The sequence below is a fragment of the Pygoscelis adeliae genome, unplaced genomic scaffold, assembly GCF_000699105.1.
Source record: "Pygoscelis adeliae isolate BGI_AS28 unplaced genomic scaffold, ASM69910v1 Scaffold88, whole genome shotgun sequence".
Taxonomy (NCBI): Eukaryota; Metazoa; Chordata; class Aves; order Sphenisciformes; family Spheniscidae; genus Pygoscelis; species Pygoscelis adeliae.
The window spans coordinates 2,004,746-2,031,884 of NW_008825616.1; the positions used below are offsets into that span (position 1 = coordinate 2,004,746).

At 44.1% G+C, this 27,139-nt stretch overlaps 1 protein-coding gene across 1 annotated transcript in view; it reads left to right on the forward strand.

The window, feature by feature from the left end:
- The window catches only part of OBSCN (obscurin, cytoskeletal calmodulin and titin-interacting RhoGEF), a 203,829-nt gene that overhangs the window by 45,388 nt on the left and 131,302 nt on the right, over positions 1 to 27,139 (forward strand). Inside the window, exons 16-33 of the mRNA XM_009333308.1 lie at positions 4,368 to 4,637; positions 6,598 to 6,873; positions 7,454 to 7,539; positions 7,843 to 8,116; positions 9,341 to 9,616; positions 10,751 to 11,026; positions 11,852 to 12,127; positions 13,255 to 13,521; positions 14,014 to 14,283; positions 14,525 to 14,788; positions 19,437 to 19,703; positions 20,108 to 20,220; positions 20,942 to 21,095; positions 22,510 to 22,671; positions 23,170 to 23,274; positions 23,958 to 24,224; positions 24,865 to 25,134; positions 25,943 to 26,209. Of these exons, the coding sequence (XP_009331583.1) occupies positions 4,368 to 4,637; positions 6,598 to 6,873; positions 7,454 to 7,539; positions 7,843 to 8,116; positions 9,341 to 9,616; positions 10,751 to 11,026; positions 11,852 to 12,127; positions 13,255 to 13,521; positions 14,014 to 14,283; positions 14,525 to 14,788; positions 19,437 to 19,703; positions 20,108 to 20,220; positions 20,942 to 21,095; positions 22,510 to 22,671; positions 23,170 to 23,274; positions 23,958 to 24,224; positions 24,865 to 25,134; positions 25,943 to 26,209 (4,140 nt within the window). The remainder of the gene's footprint in view (positions 1 to 4,367; positions 4,638 to 6,597; positions 6,874 to 7,453; positions 7,540 to 7,842; positions 8,117 to 9,340; positions 9,617 to 10,750; positions 11,027 to 11,851; positions 12,128 to 13,254; positions 13,522 to 14,013; positions 14,284 to 14,524; positions 14,789 to 19,436; positions 19,704 to 20,107; positions 20,221 to 20,941; positions 21,096 to 22,509; positions 22,672 to 23,169; positions 23,275 to 23,957; positions 24,225 to 24,864; positions 25,135 to 25,942; positions 26,210 to 27,139) is intronic.

Here is a 27,139-nt window from a genome sequence, read left to right on the forward strand (position 1 = left end):
TGGAGGTGGTGTGTGGCTGGCCTGCTCCTAGTGTGGCCTGAGTAAAAGCATGATATTACAGCATTGAGATTTGTGTGACTGCCAGCTGTGGGTCTTGCTGAGGTACAAGCTGTCGTGGATTAACCCCGGCTGGCAACTAAGCACCACACATCTGCTCACTCACTTGGCCCCCCAGCAGGATGGGGGGAAGAGAATTGGAAGGGTAAAAGTGAGAAAACTCATGGGCTGAGATAAGAACAGTTTAATAATTGAAATAAAATAATAATAATAATAATTGTTAATAATAATAAATTGTAATGAAAAGGAAAATAACAAAGAGAGATAAATAAAACCCAAGACAAGTGATGCAAATGAAAACCATTCCTCACCACCAACCAACCCATGCCCAGCTCAGTCCCCAAGCAGTGACCCCCTGGCCAACATCGCCCCCTAGTTTTATTGCTGAGCATGATGTCATATGGTGTGGGATATCCCTTTGGTCAGTTGGGGTCAGCTGTCCTGGCTGTGTCCCCTCCCAACTTCTTGTGCACCCCCAGCCTGATTGCTGACAGGGTGGAGAGAGGCAGAAAAGGCCTTGACTCTGTGTCAGCACTGCTCAGCAGTAACGAAAACATCCCTGTGTTATCGACACTGTTTTCAGCACAAATCCAAAATATAGCCCCACACTGTGAAGAAAATTAACTCTACCCCAGCCAAAACCAGCACACAAGCTCATTTGGTTTCATTCTGCTTGCTCTGCCATGTCTGCGTTCTGTGGCATACATTGCTGGGGAGTGACCCGACCAGGAAATGGGAGACAAATCTGCCTCATTCTCCTTTGTGTTTGGCAACTCTCTTTTGTGCCAGAAAAATTATGGTAATACTTATTCCATGGCTCAGTTATGTGACTTTTTTTCTATAGCTCTATGCAGGTTGTAGGAATAGTACAGGGTAAGACTGAGATTGTTATTTTATTTCAAACAATGAATGCCTTTGATAGCAGAAGCTGTTGGAAAAATTGTAGCAGATTGTAAATGAAGCTGTGAAAGGCAGAAATTAACAAAGGATCTTATCACACTGTTTGAAGGAAGAGCTGCTTTTAGCTTCTTCTGGAAGGATCTTCTCATCTGGGACCAGGAGATCTTTATCCTCTGCTGGATGCAACAAGGCACTGAAGTGCTCTCAGCGGTTGTTTGTGCTTGCAACATAGCCCAAAGGTCTGTTTCTGAGTGAGGAAAGCTGTTGACAGCAATAAGGGAAGGTTGCATGAGACTTTTGGATGAAAACCCAAAGATTGGCCTGCTTTTAGGGCTTCTGAGAAACAGTCATATTCATGAGAGAAAATCCCATGGCTTGGACACTGGGAGTTCACTATTTTTGGAAATAGCACCATCCTCTGCAGGTTGACGTGGTGGGGACTATCACCAACATTTTCTGCATCTCACATCCTCTTCGTAACAGGGATAAGAAGAGTGCCCTACCTCATGGAGGTGTTTTTCATATCACAGGCTTTGAGGTACTTGGGTATCATGGAAAGGGGGACAGGATTTTTTTCTGCAAGATATAGATGAGTGTTGCCCGAGCCCATTTCTGCCAAAGGGAGGCCATTACTCAGATTTTGCAAATGTGTAAATACAAGAAAGAAGAACAGAGAAGAATAGGCTCCCTCTTGCCACCGAGAGGTTTACTGGTCGCTTTAAAGGCAGAAATGGTGGGACCCATTTGGGTTCTCCTTCGAGACTGTTGAGGAAGCATGCTGTAGAACCAGAACTGGAAAATGGATCTTCTGACCCTCTGTGCTTTAACCCTCGATCACCTTTTTTTCACCTTGCTGTTGATTAAAGATACAACTGAGAAGGAGTACCAACTAGACTTTGTGTAAGAAGAACCATTCCCCTGAAGGAAATTCAAACAACTGAAAGCTCTCGCTAAAGAGAGTTGCCTAGCATGGAACATAACGTGTGAGCTTAGGAGGCCCTCACTCAGTTAGCCTCCTTGTGTAACCTCCGTTGCTTTGTATTGAAAGGCAAAACGTCTACCTAGAGTGAGGGTAAGAGCCAAAATGAACAAATTAGCCTGCAGGAGAACACTTTGTAGGAGCATTGGCTTGTTTTCTTCACAAGTGTGATACGAAGAGCTCCGAAACATGAAACCCACACTCTGCATGATGGCCCCACTTCTTCCCTTGTCTACATATATTTCTGGTGCTAGAGTATCCCTTGCTAGGTGTCTTAACCTCCTTCATGAGCTTGGATCCAGCCTGACTTTTGGCAAGTCTTGCTTTATTACTACAGTTCCTGACGCCAGAGACACAGCTTTCCAGCAAAGCTGTCCTTTTTTCCATTCCTTATGTGTTTTGTCTTTTAAAGGATTTTAAAGGGCAATTATGTGGGTTTTTTTAGCTGGCCTTCCTGATCTTTTCCTCCCTGCTTTCCCACTGGGTAAGATGTAGATTCTGAACACTTTAGTGTGAAGATACCAGGTCCCATATTGAGTCTTGAGCAAATAGTTCATATTTTCTTCCTTAATCAGTTCTCATAATTCATACAAGTTTGCTAGTTCCAAAATAGTGTGTTACAGAGATATTTTTGTTAATTCCTCTATTTACTTTAGACTAGATCACCTTATGATCCCTATATAGTGGCCAGCAGGAGCAGGGAAGTGATCGTGCCCCTGTACTCGGCACTGGTGCGGCCGCACCTCGAATACTGTGTTCAGTTTTGGGCCCCTCACTACAAGAAGGATGTCGAGGTGCTGGAACGTGTCCAGAGAAGGGCAATGAGGCTGGTGAGGGGTCTGGAGAACAAGTCTTATGAGGAGCGGCTGAGGGAGCTGGGACTGTTTAGCCTGGAGAAAAGGAGGCTGAGGGGAGACCTCATCGCTCTCTACAACTACCTGAAAGGAGGCTGTAGCGAGGTGGGGGTCGGTCTTTTCTCCCAAGTAACTGGCGAAAGGACGAGAGGAAATGGCCTCAAGTTGCGCCAGGGGAGGTTTAGATTGGACGTGAGGAAAAATTTCTTTACTGAAAGAGTGGTTAAACATTGGAACAGGCTGCCCAGGGAAGTGGTTGAGTCCCCATCCCTGGAAGTATTTAAAAAACGGGTAGATGAGGCACTTAGGGACATGGTTTAGTGGGCATGGTGGTGTTCGTTTGACAGTTGGACTCGATGATCTTGGAGGTCTCTTCCAACCTTAATGATTCTATGATTCTATATCCAAGGTTATTTCCCATGCCCAGCTTCTAAAATGATGTTCTTGGAATTTATCGAAACCAAGCCTTAAAATCAAATTACTGTTCGTAATTCAATGTCTGCCTGATTGGAGAATTTGACAGCTCTTACATCTGGAAATCCAAAATACTACTGGCACAGCTCCCGTGGAGGCAACCAAGATGATTAGGGGGCTGGAACACATGCCATATTTGTTCAGGCTGGAGAAGAGAAGGCAAAAGGGAGCTTTTATTGCAGCCTGCAACTATCTAACGGGAGGATATAGAATCCACAGCTCCACGTTCTTCTCAAAGGTGCATGGTGATAGGAGAAGAGGCAAAGTATATGAGTTGGAATATGAGAGGTTCTGAAAAGATGTTAGGAAAAACTTGCACCATGAGGGTGGTCAAGCTCTGGAACAGGAGCCTTGAGGTTGTGGGATCTCCATCGCTGGAGATATTCAGAACTCAGTGGGACATGGCCCCGAGTAACTCAATGTAATTTTACCTGCTGTGAGTGGGGAAGTGGGACTGGATGACCTCCAGAGATCACTCCTAACCTAAATTATTTTATGGCTGTGATTTTGTACTATTAGTAGCACATTCTATAGAATCTATCTGGGAAGTGATGCTGTTCCATAAGGACACAACTCCGTACAAATTCTTGTGAAGATACTCCAGTTGTTACGCATCTATTTCATAACCCTTACGGTTTTTTTTCCTGGAAATTGCTTGGGCCCAAATACAGGGACAGTGCTGGCAAATGAAAGAACCTTCCTGGAGTATGTCCTGTTCACTGTGAGTATGCAGCTCAGTCTTTTCTGTGAGTGAACAGAACATGCCCTGCTTCCCCAAGAGAGCTCACCCTGCTTGGCCTGCAGAGAGTGACCGTACAGAGTGTGTGTAGGAAAGCTGGTGTAAGCCTGAAGATCAGGCATGGCAGTTCTTCTTGCTGCCCAAAGGAGCAGCAGCCAGAAACTGCACTGTCTGGAAGGAAGCTTTTCCTGCCAGTGCTTCCTCAAGCATTTGCTTAACTGACTCTATTAGCCTTTTTAATTTTACAGCTTCTTTATTTAACTGTAATCCACCAGTTGAAAACCCAGTACCATATGATCTTGGAGGCACAGCTTTAATTTTCACAGGCTTTTTTCTAGATTTTTCCTTCTTTCCAATCTTGCAGATGATGTGTTTGAACACAAAGACAAAGTGCAAAAGGAGGTCAAGGCAGTGCTGAAGGAGAGCACCACGCTGAGCTGCGAGGTGGCCCAGGAGAAGACCGATGTAAAATGGTACAAGGAGGGGAAACTGATCACCTCGAGCAAGAAGTTCAAGGTGGAGTCGGAGGGCAAATCGCGTCGTCTGGTGGTGGGCCAGGTGGAGAAGAAAGATGCTGGGGAGTACACCTGCGAGGCTGCTGGCCAGAAACTGACCTTCAAGATTGATGTCACAGGTGAGTGAGTTTGCTGCATCTCTGTTTTACATCCTGAAAAAATTGAAGGAGAGAAAAATTACGTGGCTTGGCAAATTCCATTTCAGCAGGCAGTGATGGAGCCAGTATTTAAATTCCGCTGGTTTACTCATGCGGTTGTGTTCAAACTATTAGATCTGTCTCCCTTCTTTGAAAACTAAGAATGCAGCAGATTTCCATAGCCCAAGCCCAGGGCAGGCTGAATATCACCGGGGAATTTTCCTGGGAATCTGGTGGAGATGCACTGAAGCAAAATGAGAATTCAATAATTGCAGGAGAAATTAAAGGACACAGAAAATCTTCTGAGCACAAGAATTCTCTTGTGAATGCTCCTTCCTTAAATAAAGTGTCTCTTTATTATGGAGGAAACATTTTTATTATGGCCTCTGCCAACTAAAAGGAAATACTAGAACTGGTCTCAGAAGCAGTAGCTGAGGAAACCAGGTCTCTTCACGATGACATTAGCAAGAACAGGATTTAACCTTGACATCCCTCAGTTGGATCTCGATGAATTTAAAGCAAATTGAGGAGTTCATATATTAGATTGCTTTTTGATTCTGGCATGGTGCAGCGCTAGGTCAATACCATGGGGGCTGGCCAATTTTCATTCGTTAGAATCAGAGAATCATTAAGGTTAGAAAAGACCTCTAAGATCATCGAGTCCGACCATCAACCCAACACCACCAAGCCCACTAAACCATGTCCCTAAGCGCCTCATCTACACGTCTTTTAAATATTTCCAGGGATGGGGACTCAACCACTTCCCTGGGCAGCCCCTTCCAATGTTTAACCACTCTTTCAGTAAAGACATTTTTCCTCACGTCCAATCTAAACCTCCCCTGGCACAACTTGAGGCCATTTCCTCTTGTCCTTTCGCCAGTTACTTGGGAGAAAAGACCGACCCCCACCTCGCTACAGCCTCCTTTCAGGTAGTTGTAGAGAGCGATGAGGTCTCCCCTCAGCCTCCTTTTCTCCAGGCTAAACAACCCCAGCTCCCTCAGCCGCTCCTCAGAAGACTTGTTCTCCAGACCCCTCACCAGCCTCGTTGCCCTTCTCTGGACACGTTCCAACATCTCAACATCCTTCTTGTAGTGAGGGGCCCAAAACTGAACACAGTGTTCGAGGTGCGGCCTCACCAGTGCCGAGTACAGGGGCACGATCACTTCCCTGCTCCTGCTGGCCACACTATTTCTGATACAGGCCAGGATGCCATTGGCCTTCTTGGCCGCCTGGGCACACTGCCGGCTCATGTTCAGCCGGCTGTCGACCAGCACCCCCAGGTCCTTTTCCGCCAGGCAGCTTTCCAGCCACTCTTCCCCAAGCCTGTAGCGCTGCATGGGGTTGTGGCCGAAGTGCAGGACCCGGCACTTGGCCTTGTTGAATCTCATACAGTTATATGTTATATATATATATATACACACACACACACACTAGTTAGCATACTAGAGAAACATTGTTCTGGGATGATGCATCTTTGGAACATTTGGGAAATAAAGACATAGACGTAGAATAGGCTCACAAAGTTTGTTTCCCAAGACTAGCTTTGCTTTTGCTGGCAAAGCAAATTGCAGCTCTTTGATTGTTTGGACAATTTAATTCTTGTCCTCTTACAGCAAACAGACTTCTTCCAGACTGCATCCACTATGTGCTGCTGGACACTGGGATATGTGAAATTCTGTTCTGCAGATTTTGCAGAATGATAGCGGTGGAAATGAAAGCAACATTGGGGCCATCTAAGCTGTCTTGGACTACCACTAAAGGAGTCCTTCAGCGGCACTTGATGCGATTCGAATGTTAACATTCAGTTGAGAGTGTTGGCAGGGAATGTGAATATGAACTCCATCTTCAGCACCATAATCCAAAGACTGATGTGTAAATCTGGGAAGGGGTGTGTGTGTGAAAGATTAATTTTCTAAATCTGTCCCTGTACTCTTAATTCCAGAGGCAGAAGATGCTTTCATCAACAAGGAGAAGGTGCAGAAAGAGGTGAAAGCTGCACTATCAGAAAACGCCACGCTGAGCTGCGAGGTGGCCCAGGAGAAGACCGATGTGAAATGGTACAAGGAGGGGAAACTGATCACCTCGAGCAAGAAGTTCAAGGTGGAGTCAGAGGGCAAATCGCGTCGTCTGGTGGTGGGCCAGGTGGAGAAGAAAGATGCTGGGGAGTACACCTGCGAGGCTGCTGGCCAGAAACTGACCTTCAAGCTTGACGTCACAGGTGAGGGATTATCTGGTTACATATTTTTTTTTGCTGTAGCTGTAAGGAAAGTTTCCTAGTGGCATAGACTTACTTCCAGCCTTCAAGCTTGACATCACAGGTGAGAGAAGATTCTTTGGCCCAGCCTTCCTATTTCGGGAATATTTAGAAAAATGAATATTATTATGTATCTTCCATGTAAAACAGTATAGAATCTGTAAGACAGGGAGCTCCATCCCTGAAAAAACTTTGGGAGCCACCCACCTCTGTAGAAACAGACCGTGAAGAGGAAAGTACTGATTGCACCTCTCCATCCCAAGAAGTTGGTGCAACCAGAACAACTTTGTGACGCAGCTGATTGTCAGTGCATTTCAGAGCAGAGTCGTGGTGGAGAGTGGTAGGGTGTCTGCGCAACGTCTGCACTCGGAACCCAAAACAAAACACAGAAACTCACCAGAAAGCAGTCTGCATGTTCTACCAATAGCTTTAGATGTGTGTTGTCAAGTCAGAGGCTTGGTTTCCAGTGTTACCTGTAAGCCGTGATAAGGGGATCGCGCAACATCGTATCTTGGAGGCACTCTGAAATTCTCTCTCTTTTCAGAGCCAGAAGTTGTGTTTACAAACAAGGAGAAGGTGCAGAAAGAGGTGAAAGCTGCACTATCAGAAAACGCCACGCTGAGCTGCGAGGTGGCCCAGGAGAAGACCGAGCTTATTTGTGCATTGCATTGAGGAACAAAAAGCCAGATTTCCCGTGGATCCATGGGGATGGGAGGAAGCTTAACTCCTGGGGCATTGGTTCATTTTGCTCAGAAATGGCTGATGTGTTGTCGTCAGGGTGCACAGAGGGCCATGCCTTGCCTGAGTGTTCCTTAGCTGTGAGTGGGACCATTCCAAAATGACAGAGCTTTGGGAAGGTCTTGTAAGCAGGATTTTGCATGTGGTTGTGAACATTGTGGACAGCATGAACATACGTTCTCTCTCTTTTCAGAGCCAGAAGTTGTGTTTACAAACAAGGAGAAGGTGCAGAAAGAGGTGAAAGCTGCACTATCAGAAAACGCCACGCTGAGCTGCGAGGTGGCCCAGGAGAAGACCGATGTGAACTGGTACAAGGAGGGGAAACTGATCACCTCGAGCAAGAAGTTCAAGGTGGAGTCGGAGGGCAAATCGCGTCGTCTGGTGGTGGGCCAGGTGGAGAAGAAAGATGCTGGGGAGTACACCTGCGAGGCTGCTGGCCAGAAACTGACCTTCAAGATTGATGTCACAGGTGAGAGAAGATTCTTTGGCCCAGCCTTCCTTTTTCTAGATTATTTAAAAAAATGAGTATTATTTCATAAATTTTTTCCTGTTATGCTTCAAATTTTTGGAGAACATCATTGAGATGGTCTGGCTCTGATTGAGGAGTGGGACAGAGTTACAAATACAGTTCTCTTTACATCTTCTATGTAAAACTCTATAAAATCCTTAACACAGGGAGCTCCCATCCTTGAAAAACTTTGGAGCTACCCATCATTGTAGGAATAGGGCTGTGAAAAAGAAAGTACTGATTGCACATCTCCATCCCCACACGTTGGTACAACAAGAACAATTCTGCAACACATCTGGTTCTCAGTGCGTTTCAGAGAAGGGTCATGGTGGAGAGCAGTTGTGTGTCTGCTTGATGTCTGCACTCTTTCTCTTGGAAGAGCTCATTTCAGCCTGGGGGTTGAATACGACAGTAAGGTTGCTATATGTTAAGGTCTCTAAGGCATCAGGTAAGTGGCAACTAGGGAAAGTGGGGACTCATTTCAGATGCATCACCCTACTGGGGCTGTAGAGTAGGAGAATGGATTCAACTTTCCAACTCACTCCCTGCCTCCTGATGCTCTTGCAAGTGGGCTGACTAATGTGTCAGCTGGAGAACAAGGGGATTTCACCATTTGGATGTAAGAATGTGAGGTGGGCTGGGCTTTTCTCAAGGTTGCATGGGAAGTAATAACACAGTTCTGAACATGTAAGTCCTGGTCTTAGCATCCTTTGCACTGAAGAAAGTTACCTAGTGCCAATAGGACAGTAACGACAGCAGACACAGCTATTGGGATCAAAAGGAATCAACGATATGGGGCTGTGACACAGTAAGGGACAGTTCCTCCCAGTAAGAATTCATTACTTTTCACTCAACTTCAACCAAAATGTATCTTGCCTTGACTGGGGCCTGCCATACAATGCTCTTATAAATGATCCAGATGATCTCCTAGCTTGCTGCCATAAATATACTAATCTTAGTGTGATTTGCGACAAAGAAACAAAACCCTTCTTTAAAACAAAACAACAAACCAACCCAAAACAAAACACAAAAACTCACCACAAAGCAGTCTGCATGTTCTACCAATAGCTTTAGACGTGTGTTGTCAAGTCAGAGGCTTGGTTTCCAGTGTTACCTGTAAGCCGTGATAAGGGGATCGCGCAACATCGTATCTTGGAGGCACTCTGAAATTCTCTCTCTTTTCAGAGCCAGAAGTTGTGTTTACAAACAAGGAGAAGGTGCAGAAAGAGGTGAAAGCTGCACTATCAGAAAACGCCACGCTGAGCTGCGAGGTGGCCCAGGAGAAGACCGATGTGAAATGGTACAAGGAGGGGAAACTGATCACCTCGAGCAAGAAGTTCAAGGTGGAGTCGGAGGGCAAATCGCGTCGTCTGGTGGTGGGCCAGGTGGAGAAGAAAGATGCTGGGGAGTACACCTGCGAGGCTGCTGGCCAGAAACTGACCTTCAAGCTTGACGTCACGGGTGAGAGATATCTTGTCTGAATTACAGTAGAGGATAATAAAGTAATACCTGTAATAACTATTACACAATGACTCAGTTGCAATAGTCTGGGCTTTGTTGCACCCTGTAGCGTTTACCTGATTTTCTGTACCTGATTGCCTGGACTTGTAGAAATGGGAATATTTGGCTCTAGCATGGTACAAAGACCTATCTCATTCTTTGTCTATATAATAATTGCAGATATAAATATAATAGACATAATTATCAACATGTTATTCAGATCTTTCCCATTTCTGGGATCCCAAAGGTTGATTCTTGTGCACTGAACCTCTTGAAAGGAAAGAGCCATTCAAAAATCTATTTCTTGTTAGACTCATGATCCTATTTCTGAAAACTGAGAAGCTGGAATATGCTTTGCCATTTGCAATTTCGGCAGCAGCACTCATCAAAATGGGTTGAAAACTCAGCACTTTTTCTGAATTTGTGCTGTTGTGTGTTTGAGATCTCAGCCTTCTGAGATGCCTTACTACTTCTATCAGGTGCTAAAGGTACATTTGTCGTGAAAGATTCCCAGCAGTTGGTCTTTTGGAACAGGACTCACAAGGTGCCCTAACAGCTTTAAGCATGGGATGCTAAAGGGAGTGTTGACATGGGTACCCGATCTTGGGTGCCTTGCCAGCCTTGATCCTGGCCTACCTGAGCACTATAGGGAGATCATATTTCCTTTGTCCCTTTGAAAGTCATGCTTGTGACAGTGGAAGACACCATGAAGAGTCTGTTCCAGAAGCCCATAGTGCTATATTTGTGACCTTGACATTTCACTGTAGGTCTTAACTAAAAGGAATTGGTCAGATTTTGGTGATGTGCAGGACAAGATGTTCTTTGGGAGCATTTGCATTAAATGTTTTTTTCATGGTGGCTTGCAACCATAGGGTTGATGTCAAGGACCCTCTTGGTCCTCTCCATTCCTAGGCTCTTGCATCCCTAGTTTCCACATTGTGATTCGGTCACACAGAAGGTTGGGTATTGCCCAGTGAAGACAATCAGTTTTGGCAAGTGACAACCTAAATATTTTCCAAATGTCTGCACAGAATTCTGTAAGACTGATCTCATTTTAATCCCTCAATCAATATTTTCTTCTTTTTCTGCATTCAGAGCCAAAGCCTGCATTTATAAACCAGGAAAACGTCCAGAAGGAGGTGAACGCTGTCCTGACAGAAAGTGCCACCCTCAGCTGTGAGGTAGCACAGGACGCAACCGAAGTGAAATGGTACAAGGATGGAAGACTGCTCATTTCCTCTAGAAAATTCAAAATAGAAACTGTGGGCAAAACCCGACGCCTGGTTATAGAGCAGCTGGAGAAGAAAGATGCTGGGGAGTACATCTGCGAGGCTGCAGGCCAGAAACTGACCTTCAAGTTGGAAGCATCTGGTGAGGACTCACCTAAGCAGCTCTCTGTGTGGCTTAGAGGAAAACAGTATATTCCCTACCCAGTGGCCACGGTGCAGCCACCAGTTTCTCTGGAGCAGCATCGGTCAACCACATCACACATTAATTTGACATTTTTAATCTAGCAGTGTGGAGGTGGGAAATCTGGCTGAAGACTTTTTTTTTGGCTTTGGAAATGCTATATAGTTTTTTTGCTTAGTGTCTCCTTCGCACACCCCGTCGCCCAACCTTTTTAAGTGGTGGGGAGCTGAAAGTAGAAGTTGGAAAGTTTTGAAGAGAAGAAATAGAGCTATGGAGAAAGGTGACTAAGAAAAGGTGGTCTGCTGCTGTGTGTGCCCCAAAACTGCCCACTTTTGTGGCAAGGCATTGTACAAGATAGAGAAGAAGCCAAGAGAAAGGGAATAGAGCAGGCAGAAAAGAAAATAGGCCATAAATTCAGGTTTAGCATACTAGTATTTCTTCTTAATTAGATCTAAAATCCTAAAAATGGGAGAGGAAATAATTATATAGGTCATTTTACTTCTAAGAAACAAGCTTTTTGTGGGCAGCAGATAAAATGTATATTTGCATTTCCTTTCCTTTGTTTCTCTTCTAAGAAGCAGCTCTGGGTTGCCTGACAGATCATTTTCTTTCTTCCCACCCAGCAGAAGATTACACCAGCCACAAATATTCAGCCATATTCCCTGGGTTATTACAGATTATGGATGAGCTGGTGTTGTGAGTCATGAAGAGAGAGTAATAGAAAATTGCTGGGTTAAGGATTTGAGATTTAAGTTATTAGCTTTCCTATTTTAATGTCTTTCCTAGAACCAGAGGCTAAATTTGAAAAGAAACTTGTCCAGAATGAGCCTCTCATTGTTCAAGAACATGAAAGCATCACACTGACTACTTCAGTAACGCTTGAAACTGCTGCAGTAAAGTGGTTCAAGGATGGAACAGAAATCAAGGCGAGCAAGAAATATGAGATCAAGAGTGAGGGGGCGTCCAGGACCCTGACGGTGAACCTGGCTGAGAGCAAAGACACTGCTGTGTACACTTGCCAAACAAAGAGTGACAAGCAGGAATTCAAAGTACAGGTGAAAGGTGAGCAGAGAGCAGCGCACAGGTCGTGTCCCACCCCAATAGCTATGCTTCCCTCATGGTAGGATGGAGGTGAAGTCCAAACTCTCTCTAAAACCATTCCAACCTCAAGGCTTGAATTGCTGTTGCAGCTGCTGTGGCTGCCCCACCACAGGCCAGCAAAGTTCTCCTGCTTCCAAATACCCAATTTTTGTCCTTTGCTGGCCACTCAGGGGAACAAGGAGGCCTACGATGGGTGCTTTTCCTGGTGTCTGCTCCCCACTGTCATCATGCTGTTTCTGTCTCCTAACCCCAGTAGCTGGGGCATGGCAGAGCCTTAGCTCTTCCCCACTCTGCTCATCAGCATGATGAAGCTGATGAGGATATAGAGGGATGTTGTGTGAGGAGAAGATTTGTGAGTTAGTCACATGGGGAAACAGGACCTGAATTGTATCCTCCTCTGTTCCTGGATGGTGTACCTGGGATGCTGTTGGCTAGTCAAGGCTAAGGCTATAAATTGACAAGAAGGATGAAATACAGCTGGTCCACAGATGGAGATGAGAGGGGTGATGTCCCAGAGCAAAGGCCTACTCCTTTCTCTTCAGACACTCGCACTGGAGATGTCTGCAGCTGAGATGCACCTCCTCAGCTCCCTTTGGAGTCATTGCAGAGGAGTGGTTGCTAATAGGTCACGATACATCTGCCCTATTGAAATGTCTCCTTCAGGATGAAAGAAATCACACCCTGGATTTCTCTGACTCCATTGGCTGTGTCTCCAGTGATGGCAGAGACAAAGGTGGCTAGAGCTTGTGCATGCATATGGATTTTTACATTTAGTCAGGCAAATCAGGCTCTGATGTAAAAACACCACATGGTCTCATTGGGTACGAAATTAGAAAGGAAGGAAGGCAAAACCCAATCCTGTTTAAAAGCACTGTTCTTGCTTTACAGAATGATAATGATATTAAAACTCCACGTCAAAGGAATCTCCCTAAATTTCCACCTTTCTGGTTTGTTTCTGTCTACCCTGATTCCCAAATCTGTTGGGTGTTGGGTTTTTTTTTTCTTTTAAAGTTGGCCAGAAACGGTTTCTTAGAACAGGTTTCTTATCTTTTCCTTTCTCATCATTTTTTCCTTCTTCTGCATCTCAGAAATCCCAGTGAAGTTTGCCAAAAAACTTGAAGCTGTTAATGCTGAGATTGGAGGTAGTGTCTCTTTGACCTGTGATGTGAGCCATGCTAAAGGGAAGGTGGTGTGGCTCAGGAACGGAGTTCAGATCAAGCCCAGCAAGCGTTTCCAGATTCGTGAGGAAGGGGTCAAGCGAACACTGACAATAACAGGGATCCGGGCTGAGGATGAGGGAGAGTACTCCTGCGAGTCCAGAGATGACAAAAGCAGCGTTACCATCACCCCCAAAGGTATGTCTCTAGAACTGCGTGGTGACAATGTGGAGAGATCCTTGGGTTTTGTCCTCAGCCATTACAACTCTGCAAAGCTGTGTTTGTTCATGTGTTTGTGCTGTCTCCTGTGTTGACAGCAAAATACAAAACTCCACTTCCTCCCTCAGCGTCAGTGGAACCTCTACTTGTGAAGAACATAATGATTTTGAGACCTGTTGAGCTCAGGTCTCTTAATATGTGGGCAAATTGACCTTCATATTGCATTTGAGGCTGGAATTAAGTATCCCAAATCTAAGATGGGATTTTTTTCCCCCTCTTTGCCCCTCTCTTCTGGCATCTTTATGCGCAAAACTTAGACATGGGAAATGTGATGACCCATTATTGTGATCACTTACTGTAAGTAATAAAACCTGCTGCTTCCAATAAAATCATCGAAGCTTTTGGCTCTTTGAAGGTGTTTATGCCATGTCTCAAAGATATGCTCCTAAATGTTTTATTCCTATCCATCAGCTCCCAGAGTGGTGAAGTTCGTTACGAGTCTCAACAGTGTGGTCTCTGAGGAAGGAAAAGAGGCTGTGTTCAAGTGCACCGTCTCTCCCAGTGACGCCGTGGTCACTTGGCTCAGGAATGGTGTCAAGATTGAAGCCAGCAAGAAGTATGTGATCTCCCAGAAGGACACCAACCACAGCCTCACCATCACTGATCTGACGCTGGAAGATGCAGCTGAAATCTCTGCCAATGCTGAGGGAGTAGAAAGCACAGCCAATCTCAGAGTCCGAGGTAGGAGGCGACAATGTCTCTTTGACAGGCTGTCACTGATGCTATGACTTATGCTGTTTTATGAGGCCTTCCCTCTGACCGATTATGTTAGCAGTAGGGAAATTCTGCTTTCACATCAGTAAATACAGATGCCCAGAATGCATTGGGACTGGAGATACATGAGCCACTGTTTTAATTTGCTCTGAAAGACTGTTTTCTGGATCTTCTACATTCTTACTAATATTTCTTCTCCTTTTGGCAGAGGCCTCAATCTCATTCAAGAAGAAACTGGAGCCCAGAACAGTTGAAGAGAGGGACACAGTGACCTTGGAGGTAGAGCTGACCAAGCCTGCAGAGGTGAAGTGGATGAGGAACAGCATCGTATTGAAGCCCAGTGAAAAAATAGAGATCAAAGCTGAGGGAACAAAGCATACCTTGGTCGTTAAGGACATCTCCTTTGCAGACAGGGGCTTCTACTGCTGTGAGAGTCCTGATGACAAGACCCAAGCCAAGATCAATGTGGAAAGTAAGTTCAATGATCTCCAGTTCTATAAATACCCTGGACAGGGTTTGGAGGTGGATTCTGGTCTCTTGCGTTATCATAATGCCCACTGCCACTCTCACTTGCCATGGGGATGCAGGGACGCAACCATGGGCTTGGCCACCAGTCAAGTGACTGATAGGAGGTGGAAGCAAGGGCAGTAAACGGAGAACAGCTGGCTGATTCTTGTTGCCTCCATCTCATCCCACCAGCTTTCAGTCATGCTGTTGACTGTTAAGCTCCTTAGCTGATTCTTCTCATTCCTCTGAAATTTCTTACTCTCTGGTACACTCTGTTTTTTCCTTTGTATGGCTTTTAGCAAACCATTCCCTCTTCAGCCATCCATTGCCCTAATTCTTCTCTGCAAACCACCTCTTTCAGAATGTCTCTTTATATTCAGTCAGGATTAAAAATACTACAAAAGCAAATCTTCTCTCTGAGGGTGCTGTCCTTTCAAGTAAGCTAATGGTGTCTCAGCTGTAGCCCTGTACTTCTGTCCTTTTTCCTACATTCTTTTGTCATGATTGTTACAGGATAGATGAAGACAGGATTTAAGCACTTAAGGACTATCTAATTTTGTCTGCAAAGCCCCTGCCACCAGTTGGTGCTGTGTAGGTCATAAATAATAGTAAGGGAGGACTTGATAACAGACTTGAAGTACATAAAAGGCTGTTATTAAGTGGAAGGGAACAATCTGTTCTCCATGTGGAAATAACGACAGGAAATAATGGACTTCAATTGCAATGAGAAAGATCCAGGTTATACAATAAAAAAAGCTTTTTAATGGTTGGATGACTGAATAGGTTGTCTGGAGAGGTTTTGGAGCCTCCATCATGGGTCTGAGAAAAGGTTAGTGAAATATCTGTCTGGGATGATGTAAAGAACTGAGTGTGTCCTAGAGCGGGAGAGAAGGGCTAGATGACTTTTCTAGGTCTTTCCAGCCTTATAATATTGTGGTCTTCTGATGGTATCAAAGATATAAAAAATTGATGACGGACTGTCTCATACAGAGCAGGGTTTGTCAAATCACTTTCATGCACTGCTAAGACAGCTTCATCTTCAAAATCTTCCTGGCTGACAGTTGTCAAACTCCACTGCTTTAGCATCCTGATATGGGGCAGTTAGCTATCACTTCTGTTGGCAGTTGCTCATCTTTTTTCCAAACTGAATAGCTCTAGAAAAAAAAAAAAACAACAAACCCAGACATTGCCAGTGACTAGCAGCTGGTAGATTAGGCTTGGATTCGTGCAGCCTAAATCTAGCACATCACTTTCAGTTCCTTCTGTAGTCAACAGAGAGGAAAAAAAGACCTCCAGAGCGTGTTTTAAGTCTTAGATGCACTGAATTACCTTCTGGAGTGTCTTTCTGACTATTCAAGGAACCATGGGTGACTATGATCCTGATTTAGAACTATATTCAGGTTGACTGTCTCAGTTAAATGGATTCTACAGAAGATAAAGAAATACAGCACGTCCATGGTCACAGCGTGTTGGAAGAATGCAGTGCAGATGCTGCTCCATCCTTTTTCCCACATTGCATCCCAAGATGGTTTTTTTCAGTCTCTGGGTGATACTCAGTTTCCTTCCAGCAAGATGTTTCAGCAGTTGGTTGTAGATTCAGTTATACCTGGTTTTAGGCACTGGCTGTTGCTGTGGCCAAGTAGTAAAAACAAAAATGATGGAACAGTGTTTATATAGGAAGTAATTGGGTAGTCCTGATAGCTGCCAACAGTGTTTTGTGCAAGGTGAGTCATGCAAGCACAAATGTATATCTGTCTCTGGTTTATAAACCTCCTATTCTGATGGAGAGAGAGGATTTTGGGTTGTGCTTCCCAGGCACCCAGCTGCATTCTCATCACTTAGTTTAGTGTCACTGTAAAAAGTAGCTCCTCTGTTGATGAACTGAGATAGTTTCATGCAGTGGTGGAAACTCGAGGTGATCTGAGAGTGACCGTGGTCAAAAAGGGGAATCAGCTCACTGTAGCAGGAAATTCTTTTCACATATGATCATCCAAGCCTTAGTTATGAGATGCAGCAGGAAAGGGGCCATATACAAGAATCTCACTAGACTATATGTATTCTGCATCCAAGTCCTCCAGCTGAGACAGCACCAAGGTCTCGCGCTGCTTTACGGCAAAAGCAAGACTCTAAAAGTAGAAGTCTAAAATTATGCTCCATTTTTTGGCATTTAAGCAAATGGCCTCTTTTCAGTAGAATGTGTTAGAGCTTACACTGAGGTCAGCAGAAGTTCTTTAAATGCTCACAGTCTGGGGAATTGAGCTACTACTATTTGGTGCCCAGCTTTAGGTTAAGAAGCCTGATTTTAGAGGACCTTTATTTAAAAACCACAAAGCTGGACTGATACTGTTTGGTTTGAGATTGCTTTCAGAGCAAGGTAAATAAGGAATAGCTATATGAAAATATGTTGATTTACTCTAGTATAAAAGTTGCTTCATGAAAAGATAAGCACCTGTTCTGATCTTAAGATGCCAGGAGATCCTAAAAACAACTGAGCTACTCAAACCAATAACATATCTGGCTGAATATCTGTTTTCGGTTGTGACCAGGAGGAGATGTTTGTGGAAGACATTAATAAGTAAGTCATAGGTGAAGTGATCCTTCCTCTGATACACCTCTAAGCTTTCAGCAGGGAAAAGCGTAATTAGGTCAATTAATTATAGCAGAAATTATACTGGGAACATGAGTATGAAATGTCAAATCTCTTGACACAAAATATTGTCTATTAAAATAAATCCTGTAAAAGTTTTCCTTTCCCAAACTCTTGCTGCTTTATGACAAGACCTTTGAAAAAGTGATTTTGTTTTTCTGTCCTACATACAACACCAGGTGAGGATATATCCAGGAGGCCACTTACAGAGTCAGAAATTGCTATGCTATTTAGTTAATGTTTTTGCAAGTCCCTTTCACTATCTCCTTGGAATAACTTCAGTTTGCTCCTTGGTCCAGTCACTGTCTGAGGGGCTGGAGTATCTATTGACCTAGGGGAAAGGTTAGATAGTAGCAGGTACACTGTGTTCAGTTTAGAGAATGAGGTACCCCTGGGGGGATAGGGACCAGCTGCAAAATCAGATCAGAAATTGGGGACTGATGCAACTTCCAGTGAGCAAAGCCAGGAGAGCTGGTGTCTTAGTTTGGGAATCAAAGCACAAGCTCCTGGAAGGTCTGTACTTCCCTCATTTGTCTGGTTCAAGACACATCCTTGGGGCAAATTTGCGTTTAAGTGGTCATGACCTTGGAGAAGACCATGAGAGAGGAATCAGTGTGGCTTCCTTGAAAGAGGGGTTAGACGGGATCCTACATAGGATGCATATGCTCCTCTGTAAACCTGATGTGAGGTGTAACAGCCACAGAGGGGACAGGAAAGGCATAAGGAGCTGGCATTACATGGAGTCCACCATCGCCCTCCTGGGGAGAACAGTACTGTGCTTCTACCCAGTTTGTTAATAAAGTCGTAGTCTACTCACATCATCTCCGTGGGACCTTTGGAAAAATAGTTTCTTCCCTGTTGTCCCCCATGTGGCATAGGGGTAGGTGCCATCAAGAGATGTTTGAGCCTCAGAGAGGCTATGATGTCCTCAGCCCAGGAGCTGGGTCCAGACCACGAGCACAGAACAGAGCCCACAGCCCACTCCTGGTCATATTTGCATTCAGGTCCTGGCTGAATGTGGATTATCTCTGCTAAACATGAACTAGGAAGGTCGAAATATTCCCAGGGGGCCCATAGGGAGTTGAAGGGTTTTGTGAATAATTCATGGCTTTGTAGAGGGTTTTTTTTGTCGGTTGTTTTTTTTTTTTTTTAATTGGAAACTTCATTTCTTTTAAGGGTGAGTCAAGTTTAAACATGAAATTCATTTTACTGGCTGATAGGGCACTGATGTCACTGATGTCTTGTACTGGGAACAGGTAATATCCACCCAAAATATGGATGCTTTGTCCCCCAAGCCATGAGGTGTCAGTGCACTTCACACTGTGTTGTGGATTTTTTTTTTTCCTTAAAGCTTTTTCATCTCCCTGCTACTTCCTTCCCTCCCTTGTTTTACCCTAGTTGAAAAGCTGAACAATATTGTTTATTCCTTTATGCTCTATTAATCTCTGTTGATCATCTGCTTTCTCTTGGATCATGCCTGAAGAATAAGTATTTTCAGCAACATTTCTCTCGCTGCACAGCACAGGGAGCCTGGTCCCAGTGTAAATACCAACAGCGTTATCTTCTGCTAGAGTGTTTCTTCCTGATGGTTATCGGTGACCACCTCCCCCAGCACAGGAATGCCTCTACTCCTCTCTGTGTGTGTACAACTTCAAAGCTTATTTCTGGCATAGACAGTGAATGTGGTGGATCTTGCTAGAAAAAGGGCCAGTTTGCCCTTTTTCTGCAATGTTTGGCTGACTTGTTTGTCTCAGCTGAAAGCATCCATTTTAAGAATAGCAGCCATGCCAGCAGTATGGTCATGAACAGGTTTTATTTCCTGCAAAGGTGGTTGTTTAATTGGCAGATACCAATTAATTGGCAGGTACCTGCGTGAGGAATAGGGAAATAATCTATTTTGGAAGTCCTCAGGCTGTTTCACAGCTGTCGGTGTGAGATCTCCAACTTGTCCTTGTTGTTTTTTCAGTGAGGCAGATCAAGCTGGTGAAAGGTCTTCAGCCCCTTGAAGTCTCTGAGAAAGGGACCGTCACCTTCGAGGTGGAGGTGTCGCATGAGGATGTGGAAGGGACCTGGCAGAAGGATGGCGTTCGGCTGAAACCTTCACCAAATATCAGTATTGGCGTCCTGGGGAAGAAACATTCACTGACTCTTTCTTCGGTGACTCTTGAAGATGCAGGACTCATCTCCTTCAAAGCAGATGGCATTCATTCATCAGGGAGGCTCACTGTGACAGGTACACAGACCTGAAAGTCTCAGGCCCTGGTTGGTGTGGGACATGGTTGTCTTCTCCTGACCCAGCAAGCGAGCTTTTAAGAGAGCAACAAGCTTTCTTTGTAACTGCAAGGGATGTTAAGCACTGGATCATCATCAGTAACATATCCTTCTAATGTCAACAGGATTATTGTAACATCATTGTCCACAGAACAACTCATGATAATGTGCTCAAGACAATAGGATTTTGTTGTCACATGGAAGCTAGGCTCTGCCTATTCATGGTGTTGGGTTCACAGTTAGACTCAATGATCTTAGAGGTCTTTTTAATAATCATAGAGATTCTATGATTCTATGATTATTGCTTGTGCCAGACAGTCCTGGAGACCTAATTTCCCACTAACTGGACTTTCTCTTTTTTTGCAGAATTGCCTGTGAGAATCAGCAAACCTTTGGCAGATGTCAGTGTAACTCAGAAGGACAAGGTCACATTCGAGTGTGAGCTGTCCAGGCCCAACGTGGATGTTAAGTGGTTCAAGGTACAGCATTTAACGGATAGTGGTATTTTAATTTCTGACTTCTCTGGAAGGGAATGTGAGCCTTTAGTTTCACTTCCAGGGGATGTGAGTCTGAGCCTTTACTATACAGCTCTTAGCATTGCGCTCTCGTCCTTATGTTCATTTACTTGCCCAGTTCATCATTTTCTTATTTATTTACTGGGTGTGTTTATTGGGTTGAAAGTTAAACTTTCCTGTTCTTGCACAGAATGTGAGTACTGCTGTTGATAGCAATGCACTCTTGTGCTTTACTTCGTGCCTAGCAGTTCTCACCCAGGATTTATAGACTCATTGGGAACTGTGATTTAAGGTGAAGCCTCAGTTCCCTTTGCACCTGACAGTCATTTTGGGGATCAGCTCAGGCATTTCATGTACCTTCCTTGGGGCTCAGCTGATACTTCCCTTAAATGGGTATAACAGCACTTCTTCAAGGTAATGTCTGAAGGAGCTTACTGCCAACCCTGTACAATGCCTTAAGCATTCAAATAGGTGTCTAAGGTCAACCAAAAGTTATGCATGTTCTTCAGCCGTTCCTGCTTCTTGAAAACTTTGCACTGTGCTCACGTTTCAACATATGTTCCGGTAAGCACAGTTCCATTAAGTCCAATGAGACAGGTGAATTAAGCACAGATCTGAATGTTTGTTTTGCTCACTGCAGACATAGAAGAGTTGATGTGATCTGGTTTGGCCTTTTCCCTTCTAGGATGGGAAGGAGCTCCAGCAAAGTAAAAAGGTGGGGATTATTTCCCAGGGAAATAAGAGAAGCCTCATTATTCACAAATGTGAATATGAAGACCAGGGAACGTATACATGTGAAGCAGCTGCAGACAAGACATCAGCTACCCTAAAGGTTCATGGTATGTTTGACTGAAGTAGGAAATTACACCCACTGCAGTATTTTTTGCCTACACAGCAAGAAATGCTTCGTGGACAGTTTGTGTATTTTGCAATTACTCATTTTGGATAACTTTTTCTTCCTAGTGAGAAAGTGCTGGCAGAGCTGTCCTGTGCTTGCTCTATCCTTAGAGTATTTTTGGAAGAGGTGCTAACTTAGTTTTCCATTTATCATAAGTGATTTCTGTTCTCTGGAATTTGAATGGTGTTTCTAAATTGGCAAGTTAGCAAATACCGGGCAGCCTGGCACAAAGAAGGGATTCAATGGCTGGTGTGCACATGGTTTGGTTTAGCTTCTGCCATTGTCACAGGGGGACTTTGGCTGAATAGAGACTGGACAATCCCTGGATATGATCTCAAGATGTGCCCTACTTTTTATGTTGTAAATGCTAAGGAAAGTGTCAGGATTTCTGTCTGCATCTCTCCTTTATGTTCAAGACAGTTTTTCCTTCTGTGTGTTGCACTGTGCAATCGGTCAAGCGCCAGATGTGTTTTGTCACCAGGCTCTGAGGCACCAGAGATAAGCTAGTGCTGAAGGCCAGTTACTGAACGGACAGGCCTGCTGTGCCCTGGCAGATGTTATTTTCCAGAGGGGCATCTGAAAAGACAGATCAACTCTTTCTTATTGCTTACTAGATGCTGTCCTCATGTGGCCACTTGGGTTCAGCAATATCTTCGTGAACATCTGTCCTGTTCCATTGCTCTGTTGAACTCCCCCTTTTCCCCCTGACTTTGTGACTGGGATGGGTTGCTATTTGAATGCTGGCTGGTTTGCATCCGAGTTCTGGTCCTGAGGCTGATCCGAGGTGTATTGAGGCCTTCCCTTTCAAAAGGAAAGGGCTGCAGTAGCACAGACATATGGGTCAGTTCTGACATAAACTAGTGCAAAGCTGCAGAGTTAAAGAGGATTATACTGAGTTCAGGGGACTCTGAAGTAAACGTATCTCCTAGGTAAAACATGTGGCTGAGGTCCCTGTGGCTGATACGGTCCAGAGACACAAGCAGGGGAGCAAAAGGAGAGCATGCAGAGAAGCATGTGAATGGGACAGGTTTATAGTGACACAAGAGATGGTAGGCTTGTGTTCAGTTTTCCTTGGCAGATTTTCTTTCATTAATGTGTTTAACTTTTAAAACCTGTATAAAGTTCCGGCATCCATAAAATCCTCTTGCAGTGAGCTCCACTGTGGCTGGTGATTCTACCTGTAGGTTCAAGTGTAAAATGTATTTACTGTGTTGAAAAGCAAAACCATCCAGGAAGGGAGGCTGGTCTAGAATAAAACACAATCCATTTTTTCCATGCAAGTATGCAGAAGGTAAACACACCACACTCGGTTATGGAGAAACCCCAAATAAATATTTGTCTCTATGATTTCACAGCCCGAGATATCAATATTGTTAAACCACTGGAAGATGTGGAAGTGAATGAATACGAGAGTGCGTCTTTCGTCTGTGAGATTTCACATGATGAGGTCCAAACCCAATGGTACAAAAACGACAACAAGCTGAAGGCTGCCGACAATATTAGAATGCGTCAAGATGGTAGGATGAAAAAGGGGGATCTCATTCTTGAATGAGGGTGGGTTGGAGTAGGTGTTGGTATGGGAGACTAGGCAGAAGGGTCTGACCTTCAAAATGAACTTAAGAAGGTTTAGCAGAGAGTTCCCGTTTTGTTTTGGGGCTGCTGCTAGGCTGGGGCAGTGACATGAAGGGAACTTTTAGTAAGGCGAATTTGGCGTCATCCCACCATCCTATGCTGCCAACAGCGGGTAGGAATTTGTATCATCTGAGAGCGGGTGGGATCCTTCTGATTCAAGTACTTTCCAGATGGTGGGGACCACGTTCAGTCAGTCTTTGGAGGAGCTGAGGTTAGGTTATCCTTCGATACAGAGACATAGACATAGGGGAATGGTCGGCCTTGCTGCCGTGAGAGCAGGCGGTGATGCACTGAAACCAGATTGAGCAATGTTGGCAGTGTGCCTTGGAGAGTGAAGCTGTTTGCTCAGGGGAAGCTATGTCTGGTTGTGTGTCCGTTCTCAGGAAAAACGTATTCGCTGACTTACCTGCGCGTCCAAGTTGAAGATGCAGCAGAGATCAAATTTGTAGCAGAAAAGGCAGAATCTCGTGCCCAGCTTACTGTAAAAGGTAATTATGCTTTTCATGCCAATACTGCTTAAGCTCTCTCATGTTACAAACCAACCAACTTCCCTCACTTTTAATGTGAAGTAGGTTAAACAACACCTAAAGCTTTCAGGGAAAGAAAAACTCCTGCCTACCTTACTGTGTGTGAAATATCAGTCTGGGAATTAACTTTTGCTAAAGAACCCAGTTTATTTTCTCAGGATGTTGGTTTTGCACCTTAAGACATCAAAAGTTGTGTTTGAACTTTGAGGGACAAAAAGCTGTAGCTTGACTTTCTCCTGCATTTTCTTTCTGGTGTATGTTTAAAAAGAATACAGCATTTTTTTGTGTTTAACTTAAACAGTGTGACAGAGACAGAGAGAAGGAAAAAATTTGAATTAACGCACTGATGAGGAGTTCATGAAATTCGAGATCAGTCCCTGGCTTTGCCATAGCACTGCTGTGTAGTGTTGAGTTAATTACCTACTATCGCTGCAGCTCAGCCATCCAAGTGGTAAAATAGGGATAAAAAGTTTTCCTCTCATTAGCTCTTCACTTGCTGTGTGCTAGTTGAATGCTTAGCATAGTGGGGATTCCTGTCATCATCCAAATAATGGAACATAAAAGAAGTATTGCTAATGAGTTTTTAATTGGCACTTTCCACAGAAACTGTACTGATTATTCCATCCTTTTTTTACTCCTTTTAGAGCTGCCTGTAAAAATTGTGAAGCCTTTGCGAGATAAGATTGCTCTTGAAAAGCATCGGGGATTCCTGGAGTGCCAGGTGTCTCGTGCCAGTGCCAAAGTTAAATGGTATAAAAAGGACGTTGAAATTCACCCTAGTGACAAATACGAAATTGTGAGCGAAGGTGTTTATCGGAAACTCATCATCAACGATGCAGATTATGAAGATGAGGACACGTACACTTGTGATGCCTTTGATGACAAAAGCAGCGCTAATTTCTTTGTTGAAGGTAGTAAACCATTTTTTCCCCCTCTACGATGCATTGGAAGGAGGACTGGCTGATTCAGAAAGCCCTGGTCATTTACTTTGAAAACAAAATACCACTTAAAAAGTATTTTAATCCAGTGTTGATTTATTCTGAAGTCCATTGATATTGAATCCTTTTAGGATGATAAGTGCAGGAACATCCTGTAAAATAAATATATGGTATATTCTCCTAAGGAAAGTGATGAAATTCCTGTTCCAGAGAAGTTTATCAGATATGCTGGAGACAGTTTGTTGTTTGGAGAAAAGTTGCTGTAGCTAACCAAAGCCTTTCCCATTATCAACATGTGCATTTCGGTGAACCTTCTTTTCCATTTTTTAGTGCCAAGTATTTGATATCAGGATAGGAAGGTGGCTTTAGAAATAGGACTGGGAATCAGGAGATCTGGATTCTCTTCAGGCTGTGTCAGTCTCACTGTCTGACCTGTGACCAGCAATATATGTTTATTTTTATAGGAAAAAAAAAAAAGGATGTTTTAAGGCCTTTTGAGCCAGTAAGTGCAGTATTCAAATGCAGAAAAGATGGCATGAGTGTGCAGGATGCTAATGAAAGAGTTCTTTCGTGACTCCTAAATCCCTGTTTTCTCATTTCATCCTTCATCCAGAGCAATCCATTAATATTGTAAAGGAGTTGTGTGATGAGGATGTGACTGAGCCTGAAGAAGCCAAGTTTGAATGCGAGATATCCATTCCATCCGTGAAACCCCCCAAATGGTCTCTACGTGGAGAAGTCTTACAGGCTGGCAGAAACATTATCATGCAGCAAGAAGGCACGATCCACCGTCTGACAATACTGAAAACCAGTGCTGATATGACAGGCACCATTCAGTTCTCCATTGGCAAATCAAAATCCACAGCAAACCTGCTTGTCAGAGGTAATGTGGTTATGTCTTGAATTAGATCATGAGATCCTCCCTCTCACAGTCCCTAGAAAGTAATTTTTCATACGTACTGTCTAATGTGCAGGCTCCGCTGGCTGGGGTCTTGGAAATTTATGGAAGATCTGCTTAGTTCCCAATTACAAGTTGTTGGGTGCAATGTTGGATGCATGAAATGAGACAGCAATGTCTTAGGAAGGGATGTGATTAAATGAGTTTGGTGTGCCTGGTATTCAAACCTGGTATTCAAATCTACTGAGCTAAGACTGTTTTTTTGTTTGGTTGGTTTTTTTTTTTCTTCTTGACTTTACCAAAGAGGACAAAACAGATGAAATTTGCCAGGAGAGTTTATTTTGTCCCATTTCTGAACTAGTCAAGTTTGATAGCTCATTTACTTAATCCACTTTGTCATTGACTTGATCTGGGTCAAAGCTTCAAGGCTTTTTATCTTCTGCTGTCATCATTGTAAATATCTCCAATCGTAGCCTGAAGTCCTTGTTTTGTCTTTAATTTGCTCTTACTTGAATAAAAACCTTAATTAGAGAGCAATTCAGTAAGCACTGGACCATGCATTTGGTAGTTAATGTACAGTATTATCTTACAGAAACCAGCATTCCCTATAGATCATCATGCCGTTTTAGCTTCAAAGCACATCAGCTCTGTAACAGAAACTTGTAGCACCATCTGAGCAGTTCATGTATGTCATTCACAACTGTTTTGTGAAATTAATTGGCATGAAATACAGATTAGAAACTTTCCTCTTCTTCAGATTGATCCTTTCTTCTTTGCCAACCCTGCTTTGCAGATTACCACATACAGATCACCAGGAAGATGGAGGACAAGACAGCTCTGGAGCGCCATTCAGTCATCCTGTCCTGCGACTTCAGGCCTTCTCCAAAGGTTGTGAAGTGGTTCAAGGGCCACACACCCATCGAGCCCTCTGAGAAGTACAAAATCAAGAGGGAGCAGCATTCGGCAGAGCTCAAGATTTTGAAGGTGAAGCCCGAAGATGCTGGCGTGTACAAGTGTAGGGCTGGAAATGCCGAGACCGAAGCCACGCTGACCGTTGAAGGTATGAGCGGTTTGCAGCAGGGATGCTTGCCTGTTGCATAGATATGAGGAAGAAATTGTTTACACTGAGAGTGGTGAAGCACTGGCCCAGGTTGCCCAGAGAGGTGGTGGATGCCCCATCCCTGGAAACATTCCAGGTCAGGTTGGACGGGGCTCTGAGCAACCTCATCTAGTGGAAGATGTCCCTGCCCATTGCAGGGGGTGGGGTGGATTGGATGACCTTTAAAGGTCCCTTCCAATCCAAACTATTCTATGATTCTATGATATCTTTATGGTTCAGTATTTCACTCTGGACCTCTCTTCTTGAGTAGAGGTAGATTCCCACAGTTCTCTCCTGCTAATTTTATATAAATGCAATATCTTAAGTGAACTGACAGTATTACGCAATGTGCTGATATTCCATGATACTGAAATCCAGCACTTACCGTGAAGTAGGTAATGCATGTGGAAGGGCACCATCTGGGTAAGGCAGAAATTCATGCATCTTTTTCAAGGCACATTATTTTCCCTTTCATCTGAGGAACTAGAACTCTTTGGTACTTCTTGCTAAAAATGCCCTTTACGTTAACCTGCTACGGGCCTCTGATTCGGGTGATCTTGGTTGTGGTTTTCATTTCCTGATCACTGTGTCAGCTTTTATATCTGCTATACATTTATTATTCATAATGACGTTCTACCCCATCCTGGTATGGCACTGTTTTTAGACAGTTCTTCACCTCTGGTGAAACCGTAAAAGATGATCGCTGTGTCACTTTCAGCAACATTTGGAGGTGAGCCATGGCATCATTTCCAGAAGTCCAGGAAGCAGCTCTCGGTAACAGCTTGGGCTTGAAGAGGTTCATCCAAACAACAAAATTATTTAATACTCCCCAAACCTTCTTCCGAGTTAGCTAGTCCTTGAGAAACAGCATTTCATGGGTGGAGAAGCTGC